General features: G+C 46.7%; 1 protein-coding gene across 3 annotated transcripts in view; it reads right to left on the reverse strand.

Annotated features, from left to right (window-relative positions):
• lars2 (leucyl-tRNA synthetase 2, mitochondrial) overlaps positions 1-24,196 on the reverse strand; it is a 57,202-nt gene that overhangs the window by 23,992 nt on the left and 9,014 nt on the right. The window contains exons 1-11 of one of the 3 annotated variants that reach the window (XM_084444958.1): positions 19,932-20,052; positions 17,710-17,960; positions 16,485-16,616; positions 11,444-11,535; positions 11,156-11,216; positions 10,759-10,848; positions 10,477-10,620; positions 3,139-3,246; positions 1,778-1,937; positions 1,252-1,356; positions 501-616 (exon numbers count right to left, since the gene is read on the reverse strand). In XM_084444958.1, coding sequence (XP_084301084.1) covers positions 501-616; positions 1,252-1,356; positions 1,778-1,937; positions 3,139-3,246; positions 10,477-10,620; positions 10,759-10,848; positions 11,156-11,216; positions 11,444-11,535; positions 16,485-16,616; positions 17,710-17,960; positions 19,932-19,992 — 1,320 coding nt within the window. In that variant the 5' untranslated portion in view covers positions 19,993-20,052. Of the gene's footprint in view, positions 1-500; positions 617-1,251; positions 1,357-1,777; positions 1,938-3,138; positions 3,247-10,476; positions 10,621-10,758; positions 10,849-11,155; positions 11,217-11,443; positions 11,536-16,484; positions 16,617-17,709; positions 17,961-19,215; positions 19,295-19,931; positions 20,053-24,196 lie in introns of those variants that run through there. The other 2 variants (XM_084444960.1, XM_084444959.1) reach the window with 2 other exon arrangements.

The following is a 24,196-nucleotide window of genomic DNA, read 5'->3' on the forward strand; positions in this document are numbered from 1 at the left end:
ACTAGTGCCAAAATGCTAAAAATTCAGAATAAAAATAGCAATTCAAATCCTCTCCAAATGTGTTTGATAGCTTGTTTCAAGTGCAGCCCATCCCTCTTTCTTGCATTGTCCATGGTTTGAACCACTAGTAATCGAGATAATTAATAGACAGGTTATCAGTATATTAAACATTTTGTCTTCATATCCATTTTGTGTCATGTAATGAGATTTCCCACGATTGTGAAAAGTGAGCTCAATCAGAACGACAGCGAAGAATATAGGCTTATATATGCTGGTAGGATACTCTGCGTTAAAACTGAGGTTTCCCCCAAAGATTGTGTGCGCATCACCCCCCAAAGACCCATTCTGAGCCAGGAAAAACCCTGCTGTCAAATAGCTTTCTTCTTATAAAAGAGTGCAATTTGTCATATTTTGGTAGACTTTGTTCTGTACACTGTTCAATGGTGGCGCCTGGTGAGGCTTTTTGAGTGTGGCCAACGTTGTTTCCATTAGCTCCGTACCTCAGCGGAGTTGACGAGCGTGGGCGCTTCGTCATCCTGGGTCTTCAGCACGGTGCTCCAGCTCAGACCCAGGGCCCTGGCCACACGCGCATCCTCCTCACAGCTGTCAGGGATGCCTACCAGAGGCACAAACAACATGTCGCTGCAGTGTGCTATCTACTGTATGCACATTATGAGAAAACACACAAATCATAATCCAGCTCAGGCCCGGACAAACACAAACAACTAGCGCTGCATGGACACAAAGAGAATGAAAATGAGTCCCAGGCGTGATCTTCACACAATGCGTGTTGGGATATGTGTCATGTGGGACAACCTCCTGAGCAGTCTCCTCACACACACACACACACACACACACACACACACAAACACACACACAGGCGGGGGGGGGGGGAGAGAGAGAGAGAGAGAGAGAGAGAGAGAGAGAGAGAGAGAAACCTCTAGAGCACGTGATGAACAGACCTGTGGGACAACAATATACACACATGCACGCACGTGCACACCCAAGGCAGCCAACAGCCTCCTAGGTCTCCTCACACACACACACACAGTAGGGTTGGGCGATGTGTACTAAAATATGACACCTGTGCACATCCAAACATTGCGATGAACGATGACATCAGCCTATTGTGGGTTTTTTTTTTTTTTTAAAGAAAAAAAGAAGCCTAATCCTATATTTGGCTATTAAACATCTGCGATAGATGATGACATCGTTCATCAGCCCAACCCTAACACACACACACGGCCTTACCTATCACAGTGTCTAAATGGCCGTCGAATTCCTCCTTGTGTGAGATGACCAGGGGAACCTCGTGGCCGGTGAACATGTTGCGGGCGGTGACCTCTGTCAGGCAGTCTGGAGGGGGTCAGGGCGGGGGTGAGTAACGTTAGGGAAGGGATTGCCGGGAGCCTCATAATCAGCCCCCACTCACCCCTGGGAATCCCAATTGAACACACACAGCAACGGAGAGCGCAGCAGAGAAACACACCACAACCCTGCCCGGAGGGGACACAGTGTCTCTCTCCCTCTCTCTCTTTTCACTCTCTCTCTCTCGACCTTAAGGGGCGCCCTTGAGACGTGGCAACGACAGCCGTTGTAGAATTATCCCCAAGAATATGTGAAACATCGCCACGCAGACAAGGATAGAGAAACCCTGTCCTCTAATAAGTGCGCCCTCCCTGCTACCCAGCGCGCATCGGTGGATCAGGTCTCGAGACCCCCCCCCCCCCCCCCCCGCCGCCCTCCCCCCACCAAGCTGGACGACAGTGGTACCCACCTGTGCCCGAGCGCAGGGCTCTCTCCAGGGCGGGGCGCACCGGCCCGGTACCACGGAGCAGCCGGTGGGAGGGGAGGACCGCCAGGTAGGCGGCCCCGTACACGGCTTCGGGGGCGGTGGTGTAGCCCGCCAGGGTCTCCCCCGTCTCCTCCCCGTTCACCTGGAGAGCAGAGGGGAAGGGCGGGGGGGGTAGAGGGGAGGAGAGGATTGGGAGGGGGGACCAGTTTAGCGTCCTTCGGTGTCTGCTACCGTCCCGTAGAGAGCAGAACGTCCCCATGGCAGCTGAGGCTCCCCGTGGGCTGGTACGTCACAGTGTGTATAGTGTGGATCACACCTGGATCCATCCACCATTGATGTAGTAATACTATCTAAGTCTGCGATCGATGCAATCTTTGGCGAACGCTCGTCGGGAGACCCTGATAAAGCGGTCACGAGAACACACACCAGCACCCCTATCTTGAGCTGGGGGCTGGAAATCATCCTTATCTCGAGCTGGAATCATTTTGTGTAGAAGGCCCCTTGACAATTTTCTAGATTTAATAGGACATGTTCCTGGGAGCTGTCTGCTAAACGACCTCTTCCAGTACTTTTAATTACCCATTCTGCCAGGCTTAGTCCTGATTTATGAGACCCGCTCACACACTAGCTCTCCCTCTCTCTCTCTCTCTCTCTCACACACACACACACACACACACACACACACACACACACACACACACACACACTCTCACACACACACACACACACACACACACACACACACACACACGCTCTCCGTCACGCACGCACTCGCGCACGCACACACAGCCATCAACCCTCTTCTCTGCAGGAATATGATTACGATTTTAATACGGAAGACATGGACTAACCCAATACATTTGCTCCCACTGCTCCGAGAGGAGAGGCCTAATGAGAAAAGGCGAGATCCCAGTGAGACGTCAGCACGCTCTCTCTCCCCGGAATGCCGAGACTCCAGAACATTCCGACAATCCTTTTAAGAGGGTTCAAAGGGGGGACTAATGCCTGCTGTTTCTTGTTTGGGTAAATCACCATCACATCAAATCACATCTTGCAGATGGACACGCTGGCTGAATGGTAATTGATCAAAGTGCCAACCATTGCATATAGTGTAGAAATATTGTATTCATATACATTTTCTCATATAAATAGCCAGTGCCCCCAAAATGAATCATCTGTGAATCATCTGAACTTGAGCGTGAAGCGTGTCGAGTGTCCTGAAAAACTCTGTATACAAATAACATGGTGTCATCCGGGCGGCGTTCTGAACGGAAGTAAGCCGGAGGGAAAGCGGACGGGGGGGAGGTATAGGGAAGGAGAGAAGGAAGGGGGGTGAGGCAAACCTTGAGGTGGAAGTCAAAGTAGCAGCCGGAACAGTCTCCTATCCAGTTGGCCTGCATGGCCTTGACCCCGTACCACTCCGGCAGGTCGGCCAACGCGTCCAGGAGGGGCTGGGAGGGGGAGAGATGAACACAGTAGACGTCACCGGAGAATCAACACATTTATCGGCGGTAGCATCTGTAAAGGTTTCACCCGGCAACGTTTTCATGCACACAAACGTTCTTTGGTGGGCTTCAAAAGTGTCGCTCTGCACTGGAAGGTGCTGAGATGACGTCACCGGCTAGCCAGCAGAACTCGCCGCGACTCGCCCTTTCACTGGCAGGGGGCCAATTTACAGGCATCGAGTAGCCGTTGCTACTTAGGCTGTGTAGTTCGGACAAAGAGGGATTTTTCTAAATCCCAACCTCTGCCCGGCCTACTTTCATGAATTTCACTCCTGAGGCTTTCTCTCTCTCCCTCTCTTTTTCACCCAATCTCTTGCTCTGTCACTCTCTGCTACTCCTTCTATCTCTCTCTCTCTCTCACACACACACACGCTACACACACACCAAGATTTTTTTTAAAGGAAGCTATGCATAACAACGAGGCTAAGGCCAAAAAGCCACAGCTGGCACTGAGAGAGAAGGAGACAGACGAAGAGCGATTAGATGAAATCGGTATGTGTAACTACTGCTACAGAGAAGGGGAGATAAATATATAGAGAGAGGGGAGATATATATATAGATATATAGAGGGGAGAGAGATATATAGAGATATGAGATCGGTCTGGAGACATCCTGAAACTCGCCTCACTCTTCCTGAAATGTCTCCTTAGCATGCTCTGGCTAAGGCAATATTAACACTCACTGTCATCAGTACAGTGACTCATACATTTCCTCACTGAAAACAGTGTCCTGAGCAAATCCCAAATTGGCTTTCTACGAATCTAAATTAATGTACAACAGCCCATAATTTCACCTTTAGCACCATAATTGACCACCAAAAAAACTAAAGCAAATTATTCTCCTGCTTTGTTAATTCCAAAAAAGCCTTTGATTCGATTTGGTACAAGGGTCTGCTGTACAAACCTTTGGAAAGTGGTATTGGAGAAAAATAAACATGTGGGTAGCGTCCCAAAAAAATGTGCCAAAATCCCCTGCAATCTTCTTCTGTTGGTATTAACTCTTGTTTTGAGTTGCTTGGCGGATTGGATGATTGCACAGTAATAAGGAGCGTGTGGAATATCCATACACAGCCACAACAGAAGAATATTGCAAGGGATTTGGGCAATTTTTGGGGGGTGCTACCCACACGTTTAGCTGTGTTGTTCATTCCACGAATGCATGATCCTTACAAGTTTTGTGACTTTTTGTGATGTGACTTTTTAGCAATGTAAACATGCTTCCCATGCCAATATAGCCCTTTGAATTGAATTGAGAGAGAGAGAGAGAGAGAGAGAGAGAGACCGAGAGAGAGTCTAGCTAGCAACGATGCCAGTATGAAATCTGTCTACCAGCGAGCTCTGCTGTGCCTGAGCTACAGTAGACGTCTCAGTGGCACGCGCAGCTAATCAAAGATTAGTCGCCAGGAACAAAGTCCTGAGGGAGAGGAGATGGCGGTTCCCAGAGAGGGGGGAGAAAAGTATGTTCAGCAGTTGGTTCCTTTTTTTTTTTTTTAGAAAGAATGGCCTGAACTGAAAGATACAAGCCCAGGACGATTTCACGAGTCTCCATGGCAACTAGGCAAAGCTATAAAATGCTATGTCAATAAAGTGAGGGTGGCCAATGTTTCTGTGTGCCGGCCTGTCTGTGTGTGTGTGTGAGTGTGTGTATGCATGTGTGTACGTTTGTAGAGGGCAGTACATAAGAATACATAAGACTAAGACATTTTATTACCCTAACACTTAAATAAAATACACCTACCGTATACAATAACTGATTGTCCAATGAGCTTAAACAGAATGTGTTTGTGTGCCCGTGTTAAATGATGTGCTTGTGTTCTATGTTCAAATGTGAGGTACAGATGTGGATGTCATTGTTTCGATTTAGCTTTAGACACTACGGCATCATTATGTTAAAATGAGTCGGCATGCAATGTGTGTGGCGGTGCGTGAAATAGGTATGCTCTTGTTCTAGGGTTATCATGTGAGCACCGAGGCCTAACTGACAGCATGCAGTGAGTATACATTTGTTTTAGCGCACCTGCAGACTGTCCTGAAGCCACTCCTTTGTTGTCTTGGCTGTGTGCTTAGGGTCGTTGTCCTGTTGTTAAGTAAACCTTGGCCCCAGTCTGAGGTCCTGAGCACTATGGAGCAGGTTTTCATCAAGGATCTCTCTGCACTTTGCTCCGTTCATCTTTCCCTCTATCCTGACTAGATTCCTAGTTCCTGCCGCTGAAAAACATCCCCACAGCATGATGCTGCCACCAGCATGCTTCACCGTAGGGATGGTATTAACCAGGTGATGAGCGGTGCCTGGTTTCCTCCAATTGTGACACTTGGCATTCAGGCCAAAGACTTCGATCTTGGTTTCAGCAGACCAGAGAATCTTGTTTCTCCTGGTATGAGTCCTTTAGGTGCCTTCTGGCAAACTCCAAGCAGGCTGTCTTAAAGTGCCTTTTACTGAGGAGAGGCATCTGTCTGGCCACTCTACCATAAAGGCCTGATTGGTGGAGTGCTGCAGAGATGGTTGTCCTACTGGAGGGTTCTCCCATCTCCACAGAGGAACATTGGAGCTCTGTCAAATAGTCCATCAGGTTCTTGGTCACCTCTCTGACCAAGGCCCTTCTCCCCCGATTGCTCAGTTTGGCTCTAGGAAGAGTCCTGGTGGTTCCAAACTTCTTCCATTCATGAATGATGGAGACCAATGTGGGGACATTCAATGCTGCAGACATTTTTTTGTACCCTTCCCCAGATCTGTGCCTCGATACAATCCTGTCTCGGACGTCTACAGACAATTCCTTTGACTTCATGGCTTGGTTTCTGCTCTGATATGCACAGTCAACTGTGGGACCTTATATCAGGGTTCTTTTCCAAAGCGAAATTCAAGCACTTTTCAAGCATTTTCCAGGTGCCGTTTCAAGTTTTTCCAGCACCTAACACTGGAACAATAATAATAATTAAATATTTACTCAAAATGATCATTTCACTTCTTCATCACAGTAAATCAGATGCTTTAGTGCTTTAAACACAAGACTTGGCATTCTATATAGCCTGGCTGAGCCATCTAAAGCAGTGATTCCCAAAGACTGGGTCGCAACCCACGTTTGGGTCACAGGAGATTTTGTTTGGGTCGCCAAATACGCAGAATTACTTTCAGAGTCTTTTGAGCCTCATGACAGAGATTGGTTTTCTCCACAGCCTGCTCGCGCAGTTCAGCCATAGTTCCATCGCAACATCACTGACAAAACTAATCATGTGTCAGTAAACTCTCTGATTATGGTCTATTTTTTTCTGCGATATGCAAATGTGTGTCAATAAAGTGCAGAGGAGCAGAATCATTTGGTGAGAAGTGAAATGCACTGTGAACAGCCAGGCTCCAGCTTGCATGAGAACTGGTCGCTTTGCGGTGCTTCCTAATCCAGTGATGAGACAAGGCAGCAGGCAAAACTTTCAACAAGAAGCATGTTTTTGATAGTAGCCTACTGAATGTTCATATTGTTAAGATAATTGTACTTGTTTTATTGATGAGAGGAACTAAAAACAATGAGATAGCCTGTACTCTGCCAAAATGCATTCATTTGGTTTATTTATAGGCTATTGAATGTTTTTTTAATGTTTTTTTTTTTTTTTAAATCAAACATCTATATCTCTTCGAGTGGTTTACCTATTCAAGATAATAAGGTGTGTAGATGACAGTAAAAATGGTCAGGGACGTTCATTTAGTTACACATTCGCTCTTCTCACAATTTATAGATAAGGCCTAATGTCAATGGCCTAATCGCAATGGTTTGTCATTTTTAAAAAGTGGGTCCCCAGAATAAAAGTTTGGGAAACACTGATCTAAAGCACTCACTTCAACAACCCCCAGACTAAACTTCAATTTCAATAAAGACTTTACTGAAAATGGGCATTGGGCAAAATAAGAGAACAGTAGTCTTTGAGGTAGGCCGTCAATGAGCTCCTTGAGCCATAAAATGTATACAAAATCAAACACTTTGTATTGTGCAGTTGCATGTTACATAAATTAACATGCCATAATTGACATACAATACTAGTACTAATGTATCACCTCGACTATAATTATATATATTATATAATATCGACTATTAGCCTGTGAATTCACCAAGTCTGACGTTATGCGGTGATGCATAGCCTAGTCATCCATTAATTTCCATGTTTTTCAAAACACTAAAACTACGACAGTGACTCAGACAGCTTGTATTTGTCTTCATCAAGCCAGCGGTCATTAAAACAGCAACCTCCCGGCAGGTTGTAGGCCTAGTCTGTCTGTCCAGCTCGCCGTCATCAGCCACCACATAAAAAAAACACTACGGATCACAAGTCAAGCCAAGCCAGATCACGTACGATGCTCGAGAGGACTCGTCTTCATTTTGTGTGAAAACAATTAGGACGAAAAAAGTCTCTCTCTGACTTATTCTAAAACACAAATTCTGTCAGATAGCGATTTATTATTTAAGCCTAGTTATTACAGTGTCAAGGAGTTTCCAGTACTTTATACAAAATTCAAGTACTTTTCAAACCTTGAAAACGCCACACTGAAATTCAAGCATTTTCAAGGATTTCCAGCACCTGTGGGCACCCTGTAATATAGAAAGGTGTGTGCCTCTCCAAATCATGTCCAATCAATTTAATTTACCAATCAAGTTGTAGAAACATCTCAAGGATGATAAGTGGAAACAGGATGCACCTGAGCTCAATTTTGAGTGTCATAGCAAAGGGAGTGAATACTTATGCATATGTAGTAGTTGTTGTTTTTTTTAAATACATTTGCAAAAATTACCTCTTTTTTTCCACTTTGTCATTATGGAGTATTGCGTGTAGATTTTTGAGAAAAAAATAATTGAATCCATTTTAGAATAAGGCTGTAACATAACAAAATGTGGAAAAAGTGGTATGAGTGCTTTCCGGAAGCACTGTTAACTGATCTAGTAGACCTCAATGTACAGCACTTACTTGGCTGACAGACACGATGACACTTCCTCACATGGAAACACACGTGCCGTGTGGGCTACGAGGCCGAGCGCACGTCAACGCTGAGTTGCACTCCAATTAGTGTGCTCCCGTGGAGCGCCTTCCTCTGTGACACCTCCCCCCCCTCCTCTCCTCTCCTCTTAATCTCACCTCCCCCTTGTTTACACATCCTTCTTCCCTTTCCTACCACCTCTCTGGTCCTCAGAGAAGATTAGAATGACAGGAGGAGATCGTCGCAGCTGGGCACTTTGCTTCCCTCTCACACCTCTGCAGTGATTGGTCCCGAATGTAGGAGCCACAAACAGTAGGCGGCCCATGCCTGTCCTGAGCTGCAGCAGGTGCCTGCCAGGCCTGTATTGAACATTTGTATTGAGCGCCTCTATAATGGGCAACCTGTCGTTCCCTGTGACCCGGTAATCAGCCCGGTCAGAACAGCCTGTTCTTGTCGGTCACAAGTGCCATTGCGAGAGAGAGGACTGACTCTGTGTTTTTGTATGTGTGGGGTATCGGGTGCAGGAGTGTGTGTGTGTGTGTGTGTGTGTCTGTCTCTGCTGTCATAAGCAACCACCATATATAGTGGAGACGCTTGAAAAGATAACCTTGAAAGATGTGTGAAAAAGAAAGTTATGCTGCTGGTCCATGAATTGTGAATGTATACTGACTGCACCTTTAGTATTTGTGTCCCTGTATGTAATTTTCTCCATGTGGACATAAATAAATTGTATACTGTATGTGTGTGTGTGTGTTTGAGTTGAGTAAGTCTATGTGTGTGTGTGTGAGAGAGAGAGAGTGTGCGCGTTTGTGTGTGTGAGACCCCCCCTCCATCCCTCATCCATCCCTCTCTGGAGGGGCCAGGACAGCCTGCTGATGACCCTCTACTGGGGGCTGATTGCAGACTGAGTCTGAGGTGCCTTCGTGGTGTCAGCCCTGATCCACATCAGGAGGGTCTGCGATGGCCTGGCCCTTTTGCCGACAGCTGGTCAGATAGCACTCGCGCATGCAGCAAACACATGCTTGTGCGCACACTGTGTACTACACACACATACACAAACGCGCTTGGCACGTACGAGCATATAAATGCTTGCTGTACGCACGCGGGTGCACGCCAGAGCATGTGAGCGGAGTTGAGAGGTGGGGATTAGGGCTGGGTATCGATTCAAATTTCAAGAATCGATTCGATTCCGATTCACAAGGTTCAGAATCGATTATCACGATTCGATTCGATTCAATATCGATTCGGTTAGTGTTACGAAAACCTGTTTTTTTGAGCTGTAACCTTAATTACATGACTGCCAAGATATGCAACACATCAATACTGCAGCTGGGTATCGATACTGATTTCCAAAAATGCATGAATGAACTATTAATTCCTTCATTTATTCCTTCATTTATTCATTCATTCATTAAATAAACTATAGATTTTGGGATTCATGAATTCAGATTCAGAATCAATTCATCGATTCTTTAAACACAGCCCTAGTGGGTATCCCGCTCCGCTCTGCTCTCTCGCTGCAGGAGAGTCCCCACCGCTACCTCGGGGTGACTGGTTGCCCCGTCATTCCGAGGCCCCTGCTGTTGATCGACACGGTCACGGCTCTTCTCTGTCCTGGCCCCGCAGCGGTGGAATGAACTGACCACTGACGTCAGCACAGCAGAGTCACTGCCCATCTTTCGCCGCAGGTTCAAAACTCACCTCTTCAAGCAGTACTACCAGAATCCTCCCTCTTATGTATCTATTGTATTTACAGTATATTTTGCTACTCTTGCCATTTGGCTTCAGCACTAGATTATGCTCTTAGTCACTTGTTTAGATGGGAGATGCACTTGTGAGTTCTGGCGAGTAGTAGTACACTGACTACCTATGCTGCTTCGGGTGAAATGGCGTGTACTTTAAATTTACGAAACTATGGGATCCATCTTTATAAGAAGTCAGATGTGAACTCATCCGGCGATTTATGAGCACGTTGTGAATCCGACGGGGGTTTTCGTTAGATACGTTCTTAAGAAGAAATTTAAGAACGCAACTTAGATATTGGTAAATGAGGCCCAATGGTTCTCAAAGCTTGTGGCGTTAGCGGTACTGAAGTTAAATTGGGGAAGGAGAGAAGGACAATGCTTGGAAACCTGCTACGTTCACATGCTCTGGCACACACGCACGCACGCACGCACGCACGCACGCACACACACACACACACACACACCATTCTACCTTGGCATAGTCGGTGGTCTTGATGAACCACTGTCTGAGCAGCTTCTGCTCCACCAAGGCTCCAGACCGCCAAGACCGACCACTCTCATCCACCTGCTCATCAGCCAGCACTGTCTGGTCCACTGGATCCCAATTCACCAGAGCCTGGAACACACACACACACACACACACACACACACACACACACACACACACACACACAGATGTCTTGTCACGACGACAAGGAGAGAAGCAGACCTACTGTAAACAGTTCCTTGATAGCTTGAGTCCCATAATACACACCTCCTTCTGATAGGCCAGTCCTGCCTTGAAGAGCTTAACAAACAGATACTGGGTCCATCTGTAGTAGTCTGGCAGGCAGGTGGTCACCTCCTGTCCAACAAGAGCTTCAGTCAGAGGAATCTGGAGTGGCTATTCATTGGTTTGAGAGGCTTCTCAGCTCCTTAGGTCTGTGAACGCGGGCTTTATGCAAGTATTTTGGTACACTGAGCGCGCGGGCGTCGCTTCCTTGCATCAGCGCCCCTATCAGTTTGTGTGAAATAGCACTTGCGCTCGCGTTAAGTTAACATTTTCACACGTCACACGTTTCTACGCAAGGACGCGTCAACGTCCCCTTGTGTAGCCTTGCGTAGCTTGCGTTAGCGTAGCTGGTGTAGAGTATGAATGGGCCCTTACTCACCCGGTCCCAATTAAAGCAGAGCCCCAGGCTGTCTAGCTGCTCCCTCATGGACCGGATATTACTGAGGATACAAGAGGAGACGTGGAGGGAGCGTTAGGATGAAGGAGAGAGAGAGAGAGAGAGAGAGGCCAGAATAAAGACAGAGACGAATGGAGAGAGACCGAGAGCGATACAGGGGATGAGAAAGGGGCACATGGAGAGAGAGAGAGAAAGAGACAGAGACCGGGATACAGCAGCGGTGGACGGACAGAGACAGAAAGTAGGAGAGAGCAATCTAGGGCCGCGCACCTGCTGGTCCACTCCTCTGGGTCGAGGCCTCTCTCGATAGCGGCGTTCTCTGCGGGGAGTCCGAACGCGTCCCAGCCCATGGGGTTCAACACCTGTGTGGACACGGCCCCGGAACCACGTTACATTACAAACCTAACACCGCAACTGGTCTGCAGTAGCTGTCTACAGTATCTGCAGGTGACCTCATGACCTGTGTCCGTCGGCAAAGACTGTTCCCGACAAAATCGAACAAACAGTACAAAAGGCCTGTTGCGTTGTCCTTGCACGACCCCTAGGCTATAATAAAACATCACATTGTATGCATCTTGAGAATCCTCAATGGTACGGATCTACATAGCAACAGGCTCCTGTAGTCAAGAGCAGAGAATGGCTGTTAAATGCTGTAGAGAGAGAGAGAGAGAGAGAGAGAGAGAGAGAGAGAGAGAGAGAGAGAGAGCAGGCAGAGTGTTGAGAGAGTTTAGAGAGGCGGGGATGTAAACCTGGGGGTTAATGCATGCAGAGTGGCTGTGCGAATGGAGCCTCATCAACGTAATGTGACTGAGGGAGCACGGGTGGAGCTAATGCGAATGAAGCTGAAGTGTTAAATGGAGGATGTTGGGATCAGGGACCCAGTACGCATCAGCTGTTTTTCACACAACAGCGCGGCACAGCTCCGGGCGCAAAACTCCACTCTTGCACAGATCCCAGCCTCTTACGGGGGGGTTCGAATCGAACTCTTGCTTCATTCTAACCTGACTGGTGTTACTTTCAACATTTCTCTCGGAACTGCAGCTGCTGTGGTTGAGGGCCTTGACTGACACCAGCAGAATCTGCCCACACACACGCACACACACACACAGGCAAACAGCAAATTGCTCGCCGCGCGGCTCGGGGATGTTAGATGTAAGTATCCTTCACCCTTGTTTTTATTCTCCCCCTAGCCGACATCTATTTCCTGTCACTTCTACAACATGCCGGCTCCACACTCCCACTGCTTTGACCTTCTGCAGCTCTCCCCCGCCCCCCGTCTCTCTGGCTCTCATAACAATATCAACAGCCAGACAATCTCTTCCCTCGCTGGTCTCTCCTCCATCTCCATGTTGTGCTTTGGTCTTTTGCTATCATAAACTTATTAAGAGAGAGATAGAGAGAGAGAGGGAGAGAGAGTTGGGGAGACAGATAAAGGGAGGGGAAAGCAGAGAAGGAGATGAGCGGAGAGAGGTCGGGATCAGCGAGGAGTGTCGCATTGAATCTAACAAGTCTGATGCTTCAGACGAATCGGTATCCTTGGTAACTGCCGGGGCCTAATTTGTAAAGCGGTGCGCTGGGTGTTATTAGGATAAGCGAGCGCCGCGCATCCAGGAAGCGTTGACGGCCGGGGGTGGGGGGGGGGGGGATGCAGAGTCTACAGCCTAATTTAGACTGCGTTGTGTTATGTGTGTCTATGAGCCATGAGCCACAGCCTGCCTACAGCATGAACTAGGCTTAAGAGACGCCAGGAGCTGTAGGGGTATAAATATAATGGGGAAAGGTCATTAAAATTGATGTGGTCTACTATCCGTGCTATCACATTGTTTACACTGTGTAAAATATGACCGTTATGCTAATGCTAATACCTTTGTTAGCAGGCCGGCTCTGCTGTGGGGGTTCCTGGCTGACGGACTGACAGGTTGTCTTAGCGAGGCTAATTCTGCGCCGTTGCGTGAGCTTCGCAGCGAAGGTGAGTCACACAATCATTCCTCCAGCTAGTCACACAACACTCTCGTTCGAATCGAAACTTTTCATACATACATCTATCTCTCTATCCATCTCCCCTCTTTTTGAATCTATCTCTATCTTATGAGTAGCATTAGTGCACTGGAGGGGATTTGAGGTTGTGTATGCAGTGGAGCGGTCTTAAGAGAGAGCGAGGGACTAGTCTGTGCCCGCCTCTCTGGTCGCTCAGCACGCAGGAAGCCAGGGGTCCTCCGGGAGACTGATTTGGGCGCTAGCGGCGCGTGTGTCCGCCCACATGGTCCCGGAGGCTACGTTCCGTCCGTGTGGACAGGAGTCGATCGCGGGCGCAGGCATGCAGACAATACTGACAATACCGGGCAGATATAAGAAAACAAATCCCCAGTTGCAGGAGATGGCTGTCAATCAACTGCAAAGGTGTCCGTCAATAGGCGCGACAGGGACCGTGGTTAGGGGGTCTCACCAGGAGGAGTGGAGACACAGCCCAGAGGAAACGAGCAGGAAATAAAGACTTACTCACTTAAGTCGTACAGGAATATGAAGATGGATGACCTAATGAGGCTCTTTGTTCAGTAAACAGGCAGTGCAAAGCTACTGTGTATTCGAGGAAAACACACTAAATCCTACACACACACACACACACACACACACACACACACACACACAGGCATGTTATAGTTGAAGCTGTTACGCCTGAGATTGTTTACTGTACACTTGTTTCTATCTGGCAATCATACTGCCTACCTATGGAGTCTGATGGGTCCACAGCTGGAACACAAGACACCCCGTTCCTGTATAGATCATTCCTCCTCTCTCTGCCTCTCCTCTTCTCCATTTGGGAGAGGACAGGAGAGGAGAGAAAGGGAGAGGAGAGGAGAGGAGAAGAGAGGAGGGGAGAGGACAGAAAAGGAGAGAAGAGGAGAGGAGAGGAGGGGAGAGGAGAGGAGAGGAAGGGAGAGAAGAGGAGCGGAGAGGAGAGAGGAGAGTAGGGGAGAGAAGAGAGGGGCTACAACATGCACGCGCATGCACACACATGCACGCACGCACGTGCGCGCGCACACACACATACATACACACGAGAGCACACTGCTGGATGTCACACCAAGCGGAGACACTCCTGACAGAAACCAGCATGGATGGTTTGGTGGTTTTAAGAGCAGACAGAGAAAGGGTGGAGAGGAGGAGAGGGAGGGAGAGAGATTGGGGGGGTGCTCCAGGAGGGGCCATGTCACAGATTCATAGTTAATTTATCTGATGACACAGGGAGAGGGATAGATTGACAGACAAAGAAAGAGAAATGGAGAGAGAGGGGAAGAGAGATTGAGATAGAAAGAGGGAGACGGAGGAAGAGAATGAGAGAGAGAGAGAGAGAGAAAGAGAGAGAGAGGTTCAGAGACGGAGAGATGCAGGGCTCAAAATTGTGATTGTTTTGGTTGCATGATATGCTCCAGAAATGTAATCTGTGCGACCTCGTAATATAATTGGGAGTGCACATAATTGTTTTGGTGCAACCCTTTCTCTGTATTCGCTAATAACACATTCACGTGCAGTGTTGTGCATTTGTGGTAGCGGTGAAAAAGAAACTAACCAGCCATAGCTTGGCTTAGGGTTGCAGAAGCACAGGATTTGGACTGGGACAAAGCTCTCGACTTCACGTGCGCATACTGTAGCACCTTGAGCTCAAGTTACCAAGCCCAGGTTATGGAACACCGACAATGCTTCCTCAATGGGAGTGTGGAGCCCCATCTTTTCATTCATTGACATTAAATTGCTAGTCTACAGTAGCCTACATGTTTGGCCTGACAACCTATAGTCACAGTGCCCTCACAAATGTTCTAGGCTGTTTGTTATTTAAAAATAAAAATGGCCTACTGTACATTTTCTGAATGTATGTTGTGTGTATATATATATATATATATATAATATATATATATTACATTACATAAATTACATAATAATAATAAATTTTAGTTATCATACCGTCCCATGGCTAGCTATAATACAAAAAATCTATTACAAATAGGCCTATTGTTGGTGCTTCTTACATTTTGATGGGTGCTCCTAAATTTGTGCTGGTGCTCCTAACTGTTTGAGGTTGGGAGCACCAGTGCCTCCAAGTAAAAAGGTTATAGGTTGGATTGGAGAATACGATCCATCCATCAGCATCCAACCCCTCTGAGGGACTTGGCTGACAGTCTGCATTACTGACACACTCTGACAGGAGCCAGCCACAAACACGGTCCCTAGAGAGCCATTTACTGTGGAGTGATGTACAACACGACAGTTTAACAATAGGGCTGGGTTTCAAAAATCGATTAATGATCAAATGTCAAATGATCCAGAATCGATTCATGAATGAATAAATGAAGGAATGAATAGTTCATTAATTCATTCAAAGATTCATTCATTCATTCATTTTTGGAAATCAGTATCGATACCCAGCCATAGTATTGATGTGTTGCATAACTTGGCAGTCATGTAATTAAGGTTACAGCTAAAAAAAACAAACAGGTTTTAGTAACACTAACCAAATCGAATCGTGATAATCAATTCTGAACCTTGTGAATCGGAATCGAATCTTGAAATTCGAATTGATACCCAGCCCTATTTAACAACCAGGACTGGCGGTGCTTGCCCTCTGCCCTACCCCTGGAAGCACGCAGCACTCACCGACGACGGCTACAACAAAACAGCGGAGAAAATCACGGTAATCTTCTGTGCCTATTCTTACACAGGGGGGGGGCCCTCTGGACGCCCCGCTGAGCTTCACACCCACTTCCTCCTCAGCCACTCAGATGAGCAGCGGGGACGCAGGGTACCACTGCCACAATGGAGAGGCTCTTCAGAGCCGCCACGAGTGAGGAGGACGGCATCTCATTCAACTCCTCCAGCCGTGCGCCCGAGACGACCATTGTGATTCTGACTAGGACATCAATGCATTGCCTTGCACTATAATGAGCACCCAGGCCTCTCCACTCCAGAGGAGGAGAGAGAGAGAGAGAGAGCGTCGAAACTGCCGAGAACAGTGACGCGGCGGCCTTAAGGCCAAGTCGTGATGATCCAGTCTTTGTGGGCCCACAATAGAATGATGGAGAGAGAGAGAGAGAGGGAGAGAGAGAGAGAGAGACAAAGGGAGGGAGACAAGACACACTTACAGAGAGAGGAGGAAAATAGGTGCCAAAACTTTGGAGGGGGGGATTCAAATTTCACATTCCCTACAGTTGAGTTAACAACAGTGTTCTGGATTTACTACAATCGAACCTTTAAACAGGGTCAAGGGCTATAGATAGACTGTGAGAAAATGGCCGCCCACTTAGGAACGACATACCTGGTGTCCCCTCATCCTCTGGTAGTGGCCTATGGTGTCACTGATGGTGTACACACGCACATGGCCCATGTGGAGGCGCCCCGACGGATACGGGAACATGGACAGGACATAAAACTTCTTCCTTTGGGAACTCTGGAAAGGCAAAAGATTAAAGGTAGTAGTCAGGTACACAAAACAGGTTCTTTCGAACCATGTAGGCATTATCTGTCTGGGAAATAAATTACAGCCATAATCATGAAACGTGTACGAGCCTATTTAAAATAAAGGAGTCTAATCACTGGATTAGATTCATAGTTACTCAGATACTAGTCTCGGAGCCAGACTCTCTACGGAGGAGAGTCTTGACTTCAGCCGCTTAGAATTTGTAAAAGGAAGTTCTTAAAAAAACTCATCACTTCCGGTCCGGACTGTCTACTACTCTCTACGGAATTTTGACGGGATATCCGCCCGTTTTTTCCCCAACTTCCTTCATCAAAATTTCTGCGTCTGAATACCAGATGTAGTTGACAGTCCGGGCCAGAAGTCGACTCGTCTGGCTTGCGAGACTACTCAGATACAGTATAGTTGACCCGGGCCACGGCTGGGTCAGCACAACTCTGCGACTGCACAGACAACAGTGTTGGAAGTAAGCAGCCAGTGCTAGTAGACTCAGATCCTCAGATCCTCTCCATCTTGAATAACTAATCTTTGTGGAAAGGCCAGCTGGGGGAGAGGTTATCTGAGGACACTCTCTCAGCATTCATTAGCTGGGGTCAGGAGGATGGGGGCTGGGAGACTCAGCAAGCACAGAGGAACAAAGAGAGGAAGAGCTGCTCAAAGGATCTCTGCGCTCGTTATCGACTGTTGCTGATGGTTACGACCAGTTTCCATAACACAAGTGGATAAATGGGAAACTGAGAATTGGTTTTGTAAGTAGCAAGCATCCGGAGACATGGTTCACAGCACACAATAAACGAATTATCTGGCAACTGTTCCAGATTTCTACAGTGGCTCATTAATGCTTCTCAGAAAATATTTGTATTTGATTATTTTGATTTGACTTAATTTGATTTGGCCTGCAGTGCAACTTATCCTACCCAAAAACATAATTTGCTGATATCTGAAACTGAATGCATATCTTATTACATTTTAGAACTACCTCACTGTAAACAATGTCTTCTACGCACATCTACGCACCACTGGAGGCGGATAGGAACCAATCCCTGTGTGACAGGGGCCGACTCACCTCCTCCTGAGTATCCTTCCGCCACTGCTCCATGATACGTGGATGCCACCATTCCTCCACCCTGCGCCTGGTCTCTGCTCTGTAGTCCCTCTCCCACACCCCTGTCTCACTGAACAGGGTCCGCACTGAGGGAGGCAGGAGCCGGGCGGCCCTGGGGGTCAGGAGAGCACCCCTGCTATGTCGCCCTGACCTTGCCAGGCCCCGTGGGCAGAGAGCCAGTCTGCACAAGGGCATCTGCATGGCTCTGTCACCTAGGCAACAAAAGGACACAGAGCTTAGCGAGAAGGGAAGGAGGGAACTGGAGCACCATTCACATCTTCATCCCTAAAGAACATGCAGTTGGCAGGATTATGAAGAGAGAACGCATGCCGTGGCCTGAGCTGAAGGCGTGATTTTGGTACAATATAAATATTACACATAGCCTACAATAACCCAGACAGTTAAGGCACACACACACACACACAAGTCATCAAAGTAACCCAAGAAGGCTAACACTTCCAACATTGTAACCTTGGCAACAAGAGAACATCATTCAGTCACAGAGACAAAGTTGATGCCAGCTCATCAAGAAGACACTTCCAATGACAACATGACGCAAACAGGTAAAAGATAGCAAATCTCTTGAAACCTGGCGAAGACCACAACAATCAGAGAGACAACACTAGGGAGAATTTAGATTTTAAATGTCCCCCGTGCTCCGACAGATGATAGGTCATCAGATTACTACGGCAGCCTGTCGACATGCAGTCCCCGTGTGGCTTGGTAAGACAGGGCGGCTAAGGCAGAGTACAGCAGGGGAGACAGCTCGGCGAGGAGGAGCATCAGCTGGCTAGCTCCTCTCAGCCACCCACTCACACCATAGTTATGCATGATCCACTGCTGCCCACTCTCTCTGGAGACGAGCGAAGGCGCAGCCAGCTCTCTTTTCTCCAGCTACAGCACAGGAACACATGAGGCCATGTTCCTGTAGCTGCTATGTGAGCGAGTGTGTAGGGGAGAGAGGCAGAGATAGTGGTAGTGGATGGTAGTATGTTTCTATGGTTACAGCAGCTAATCCATTTGAAAGTCAGGGCCAAAAAGACCATGGTGTCATATTTAGGAGTGCCGTAGCCTGCGCAGGTCTGTTTGTCTGTAGGTAGGCTATTACATAACTGCCTGCGCACAATCAATGTAGTGGCACATCAGCCAGTCAGGAGAGACGTTTCGTTAAATTACACATTAACCTTGACTTCAAAAAGTGATCATACTGTAGTACTGTTAGCTAGCCACTTTTCGCTCATACAACATAACATACAAACTGCTCTCAGGGATGACACATGAGGGAAAGGGCAGACACACCTGGGAGATATTTGGTAACTAGCCACTGTAGAAGGCTAATGGCTAGCTATAATTAGCAAACTTAGCTAGCGAACCAGACAGCTATTTTAGCTAACGTTACGAATGTTGCATCAACATAACCTACAACGTGTCAAGGACGATCACACCAAGGGCTTATGAGCTACTCACTGTGCTAATTTCCAGGTCCTAAAACTTACAAAATTATATGAATCGTTATCCATAACCTTAACCGCATTGTAAATGCCACGTACGGCACATTTATTAGATTCAATGCAAACCGTTGCTATGGCTCACGACCACACCGTGTGCGCCGCCATATTGTTTTGAAAAACTTTATTAACACAGCTTCCCTTTACAGCAGTGAGAGAAGTGTTTGGAACTACATTATAATAGAACTCTCAACGGTAGGCCTAACTGGCAATCACTGATTTAAACCAGGTGTATATTTATGTAGATGGTTTTAAGTTTACCTTGTTCCAATGTTTTTCATATTTTGAAATGTACTTGGTTCTTTATAATTTTCAATCTCTGGAAACTACAAAATAGGCACCATTGTTTCATTGCATAGACCTATCTATCTTATTTCAAAAGATTGTGTAACACATTCAGGACAAAACAGAATACAAGTCGAAGTCATCTATTCTGATTAGAGACTCAGTTCATTAAAACCAAGGAAATAACAGCAAATTAAAGTTCTCTCTCTAGTCAGAGTCACTGTCCTAACCCACTGGTAATCACCACCTGACCAGAACCCTCAGGCCAGAAGGGAGGTCAACAACAAACGGGAGAAGCTGCAGTTACAGTGTGTAGGAGACATAGTCCACCTAGAGCTCCTCCCATCCTCATCGCTGGTGTCACTCATCGTGACAGAGTGGAACTGTTACCGATGGACACTTGACTGCGACCGATGCGGTTCCTCAACATCTCCAAGGCACGAGTGCTCATAAGATGTTCTCCATCCGAAGGTGGCCCAGTCTGGCAGACCTGCTCCTCATCCTCAGGGGAGCTTAGAGAGATGACAGAGATGAACTGGAGACCGACCTCACAGACCCACTCCTGGATCCCCTGCAGTTCGCCTACAGAGCCAACAGGTCAGTGGACGACGCAGTAAACATGGCCCTACACTACATTCTCCAGCACCTGGACTCCACAGCTACTGTGCCTACGCCACTATTCTGTTTGTGGACTTAAGCTCTGCTTTTAACCCCATCCTTCCACCCACTCTGGAGGGCATGCTCTCCCAGATGTGCGTGCCTGACTCCACCTGCAGGTGGATCAGACTTCCTGTCTGACAGGAAGCAGCATGTGAAACTGGACAAGCACATCTCTGACTCCAGGACCATCAGCACAGGTTCCCCCCAAGGCTGCGTCCTTTCCCCTCTACTCTTCTCCCTGTACAAGAACAGCTGCACCTCCAGGCTGTCAAGCTTCTGAAGTTTGACGACACCACCCTCATAGAACTCATCTCTGAGGGCGACCAGTCTGCCTACAAGTGGGAGACTGACCAGCTGCTGTCCTTGTGTGACCAAGACAACCTGGAGTTCAACACCCTCAAGACAGTGGAGATGATTGTAGACTTCAGAAAGAACCTAGCCCCCCCCCCAATAGACTCTGTTAACTCCTTCCACTTCTTGGGCACCATTATCTCCCGGGACCTCAAGTGGGAGCTGGACATCAGCTCCCTCATCAAAAAGGCACAGCAGAGGATATACTTCCTGAGCTGAAGAAATCCAACCTGCCAAAGGCAATGATGGTACTCTTCTACACCTCCATCATCAAGTCCATCCTCACCACCTCCATCACCACATGGTTCTCTGCCGCCACAGAAAAAAACAAAGCCAGACTGCAGTGCATCATCCGCTCCACTGAGCAGCTATAACCCACTAACCCATACTCTCTGCACCATTTGCACACGGCCGCTGATTGTTCTTCATATCACAATGGTACACACAATGTATAGACAAAACATTGCATATTATACAGGGTACATCACACTACACTTTGCACATACACTGTACTCTCACCACACCATTCTGTATTTATTGTGTATTTTGCATTTTTACTTTTTATTTTGGGGCTATATTGTATTTTGTATTTGCACTGTCCTGCCCTGCACCCTGTGTAATGGTGTCTCCATCAGTGTATGCACCATTGATCTAAACAAATTCCTAAACAAATGTGCAAACCATGGCAATGAACTGATCTGAATCTGAATCTTCTTCATTATCACTGCTCTGAAGCACAATGACCTCTGTGACGCTGTCCTCTTCGTCGCTGACAAGGATGATGATTGGTTGAGAGGACTGGTCCACCCTGCTGGGGTTTCCAGGTCTGGGAGGTCAGAGTGAAGCAAAAAATATCTCTGTAATTTTCACCACAACATTCAATTATAAGGATTTATAAATAAAATTAACAAAAGTGGAGAATAACTCACCAGGGCGATCAATCCGATAAGTTTGTTGGGTACGGATCATTTAAATAATTAAAATTGTGTAGTTCAGTCCCATCCAAAATTGAAAGTGTTGTATTGAGGTTTTTGGTGTGTATACATGTGCTGAATATTTTTTGAATATTGGAGGATTCTGGAATGTCACTGAAGTCAATCAATGTCAATCCAAACATTTTCATGTGATAATAATCATCATTATGCTGCTGTTATTATGCTGCTGTCACAGGGTTCCAGCTATGCTACTGTACAACAACTGGAGCAGAGAAAGGACATTGAAATAAAACACAATGTATTACAGTGAGCAGAAAGCAGTGGAAAAGTGTATGCACAGCTTAAAAAAAAAAAAAAATCTCAAGGTCCGCTCCCATGCACAGTTAGATCTCAAAGGAAATGATTGCAGATGCATTTCATGAGAACAAAGCATCGTTTCTAACTACCTTGTCAACAGGTTGTATTGTCAACATACATGGTGATAAGATATAAAGAAAACAAACCAACCTACAGCATCAGTCAGCATTAACCACAATGCTTTACCCACAAATAATGCCCAGTGAAAAACCTTAACGATTGCACGCATTCGCACAGCGCGCAATCGTTGCTCCAGCATGCTTGTGCGCATGCGTGCTGGAGCAAGGGAGGAAGCTATTTCGTGTCTAAAGACGTTTCTAAAGATCATATTACAGAGGCATGTGAAAAACAACACAACAGGCCTATGCTCTATGTAAGCACAACTAGCGATTCATCAAGACAGATTGATGAAAACAACCGTTTCGCGGCAGAAAATGGTTTTAGAAACTGCATTCTAAGTGCCCCGACCACCGCCATTACATGGATATACTGGCTCGCGCTGGATTTTAAATTTCTTCTACATGCCTTCGAACTACACCAAAGTGATCTCGGTGAGTCAAACGTCTTATAATATGTCGTAATTAAGTTCCAGGTTGTCAAAAACGAGCATTGTCCTTTAAGAGTGTGGACCCTATGGGCCCGGGGCGGGCACCCCTTTGGCCCCCCGCTACTGCTTACTACTAGGAATTTGCCTTGGTGCATAAACATAGCAGGCAGAACAGTACAACATGTCAAAGTGATAATAAAATATACAATAGCCTACAGTCTACAAAAATGTAGGCTATTAAATAGCCACAGCTGTCAACGCGGCATGCCCAAACGAAAATCTAAAGACCGGACTCCACCTGTCATATTTAGCAGTGTAAAGTAAAATGCATGGGATGATATTAGCCTACTTGTTCAGTTCAGTTAACGCTGTATCCGGAGAAGGGCACACAGTTAGACCCGGCGCATCGGGGATATTATTGGACAGACAGGACTCTCGCTTTGTAAAATAATGAAAACCATTATTATAAGATCAATTATACAAATATTATAGTATTGCATGCCTATAATTTTATACAACTGTAGATTTGAAGTAAACGAAATCACAAATCATTTTAAATGAACATGTCTTTCGCAGGAATAGTCAGTAGCCTACTTAAGACTGCTCTTCCGTGTTCATAGATTCTGTTCTTAGTTCCCACATGTGAGAACATTGGTGAATGCCAGACCCTATTGGGGGGATCTTCTTGGAAACGGTGTAAGTGGATTTTAAGAAGAAATGCTTCCAAAGAAATTCTTAACTTCATTGGTGAATGAGGCCCAATTTTCCTGAGGCATTTAGGGGCAGACCGTTTTAGCACTCCAAAGAAGATTTGAGACAATTCAATTGTGAGATTTTCTTTTCAGAGAAAATGGGGATTTAGAATGACCTTAGGGCTATTGTCTATGAACTAAGGATTGTGTTAGCTTGATTGAGAATAGATAGGATGGGTTCACCTTTAGGTCACTAGTCCTGCAGGAGGATGTCAATCTTCACTGATGTGCATGGTTCAGTAAAGCTACTTTCCAGAAAGACCCAATGAAAAACCTAGAATTATGATCTATCTGATCTCTCTATGGTTTATCTCAAATCAGAGGTGAAGGACTATGTGGTGAGGTTATTTTGTACAATTAGCCAAGAAAGCCACGGAGCTCATGCCTGACTTGATATTTGACTTTGGGCAAGAATCTTGTGGTCAAGAATGAGAAATAATCCGGAATAAACTCATTATAGATAACAATTAGAAATGGTACTTAGAGAGCACAGACCTCCGCCCCTGAATGCATTTCGTGGCTCTGTGCCAAAATTGAATGACCCTGCGGGAGGCAGTGCGGTGCACTCCGGGCTTTCCCCCCGCACACCCCAGTCCAAACCCTGTGTCTCTAGCACCCCCGCGACGCGAGCGGAGACACAGCAGCCACCACCAGTAGCCTACCTTGTGAAAAGTAAGATGAAAGAAATTTTATATAAAGAGGAAAAACCTAGCGGCAGCTTTGTGTAGCCTTATTTATTTACGGCCGTTTCATTTCCATGCTGCTACATCACAGCCTGACAAAACAGCGATTGATCCTGTCGAGATTGAGAGGATAAATCGCAATTCCATCCAACTGTGATGCAACAGCATGCAAGCCAACAGCCGTGACAGCCTAAGCGATTAATGCTACTGCTACTTGCTACTACTGCCTGTCGGATCCGTAAAATACCCGATCCGACTCGGGTCTCGGGTCTCTGTCCTACTCCTGCTCTCGGACAAAATCGGGTCCGGTATACATATTTTTAAAAATGATCGGATTTAGTCGGATCTCGGAACAAATGTCTCGGGTCCA

The sequence above is a fragment of the Borostomias antarcticus genome, assembly GCF_949987555.1.
Source record: "Borostomias antarcticus genome assembly, chromosome: 10".
Taxonomy (NCBI): Eukaryota; Metazoa; Chordata; class Actinopteri; order Stomiiformes; family Stomiidae; genus Borostomias; species Borostomias antarcticus.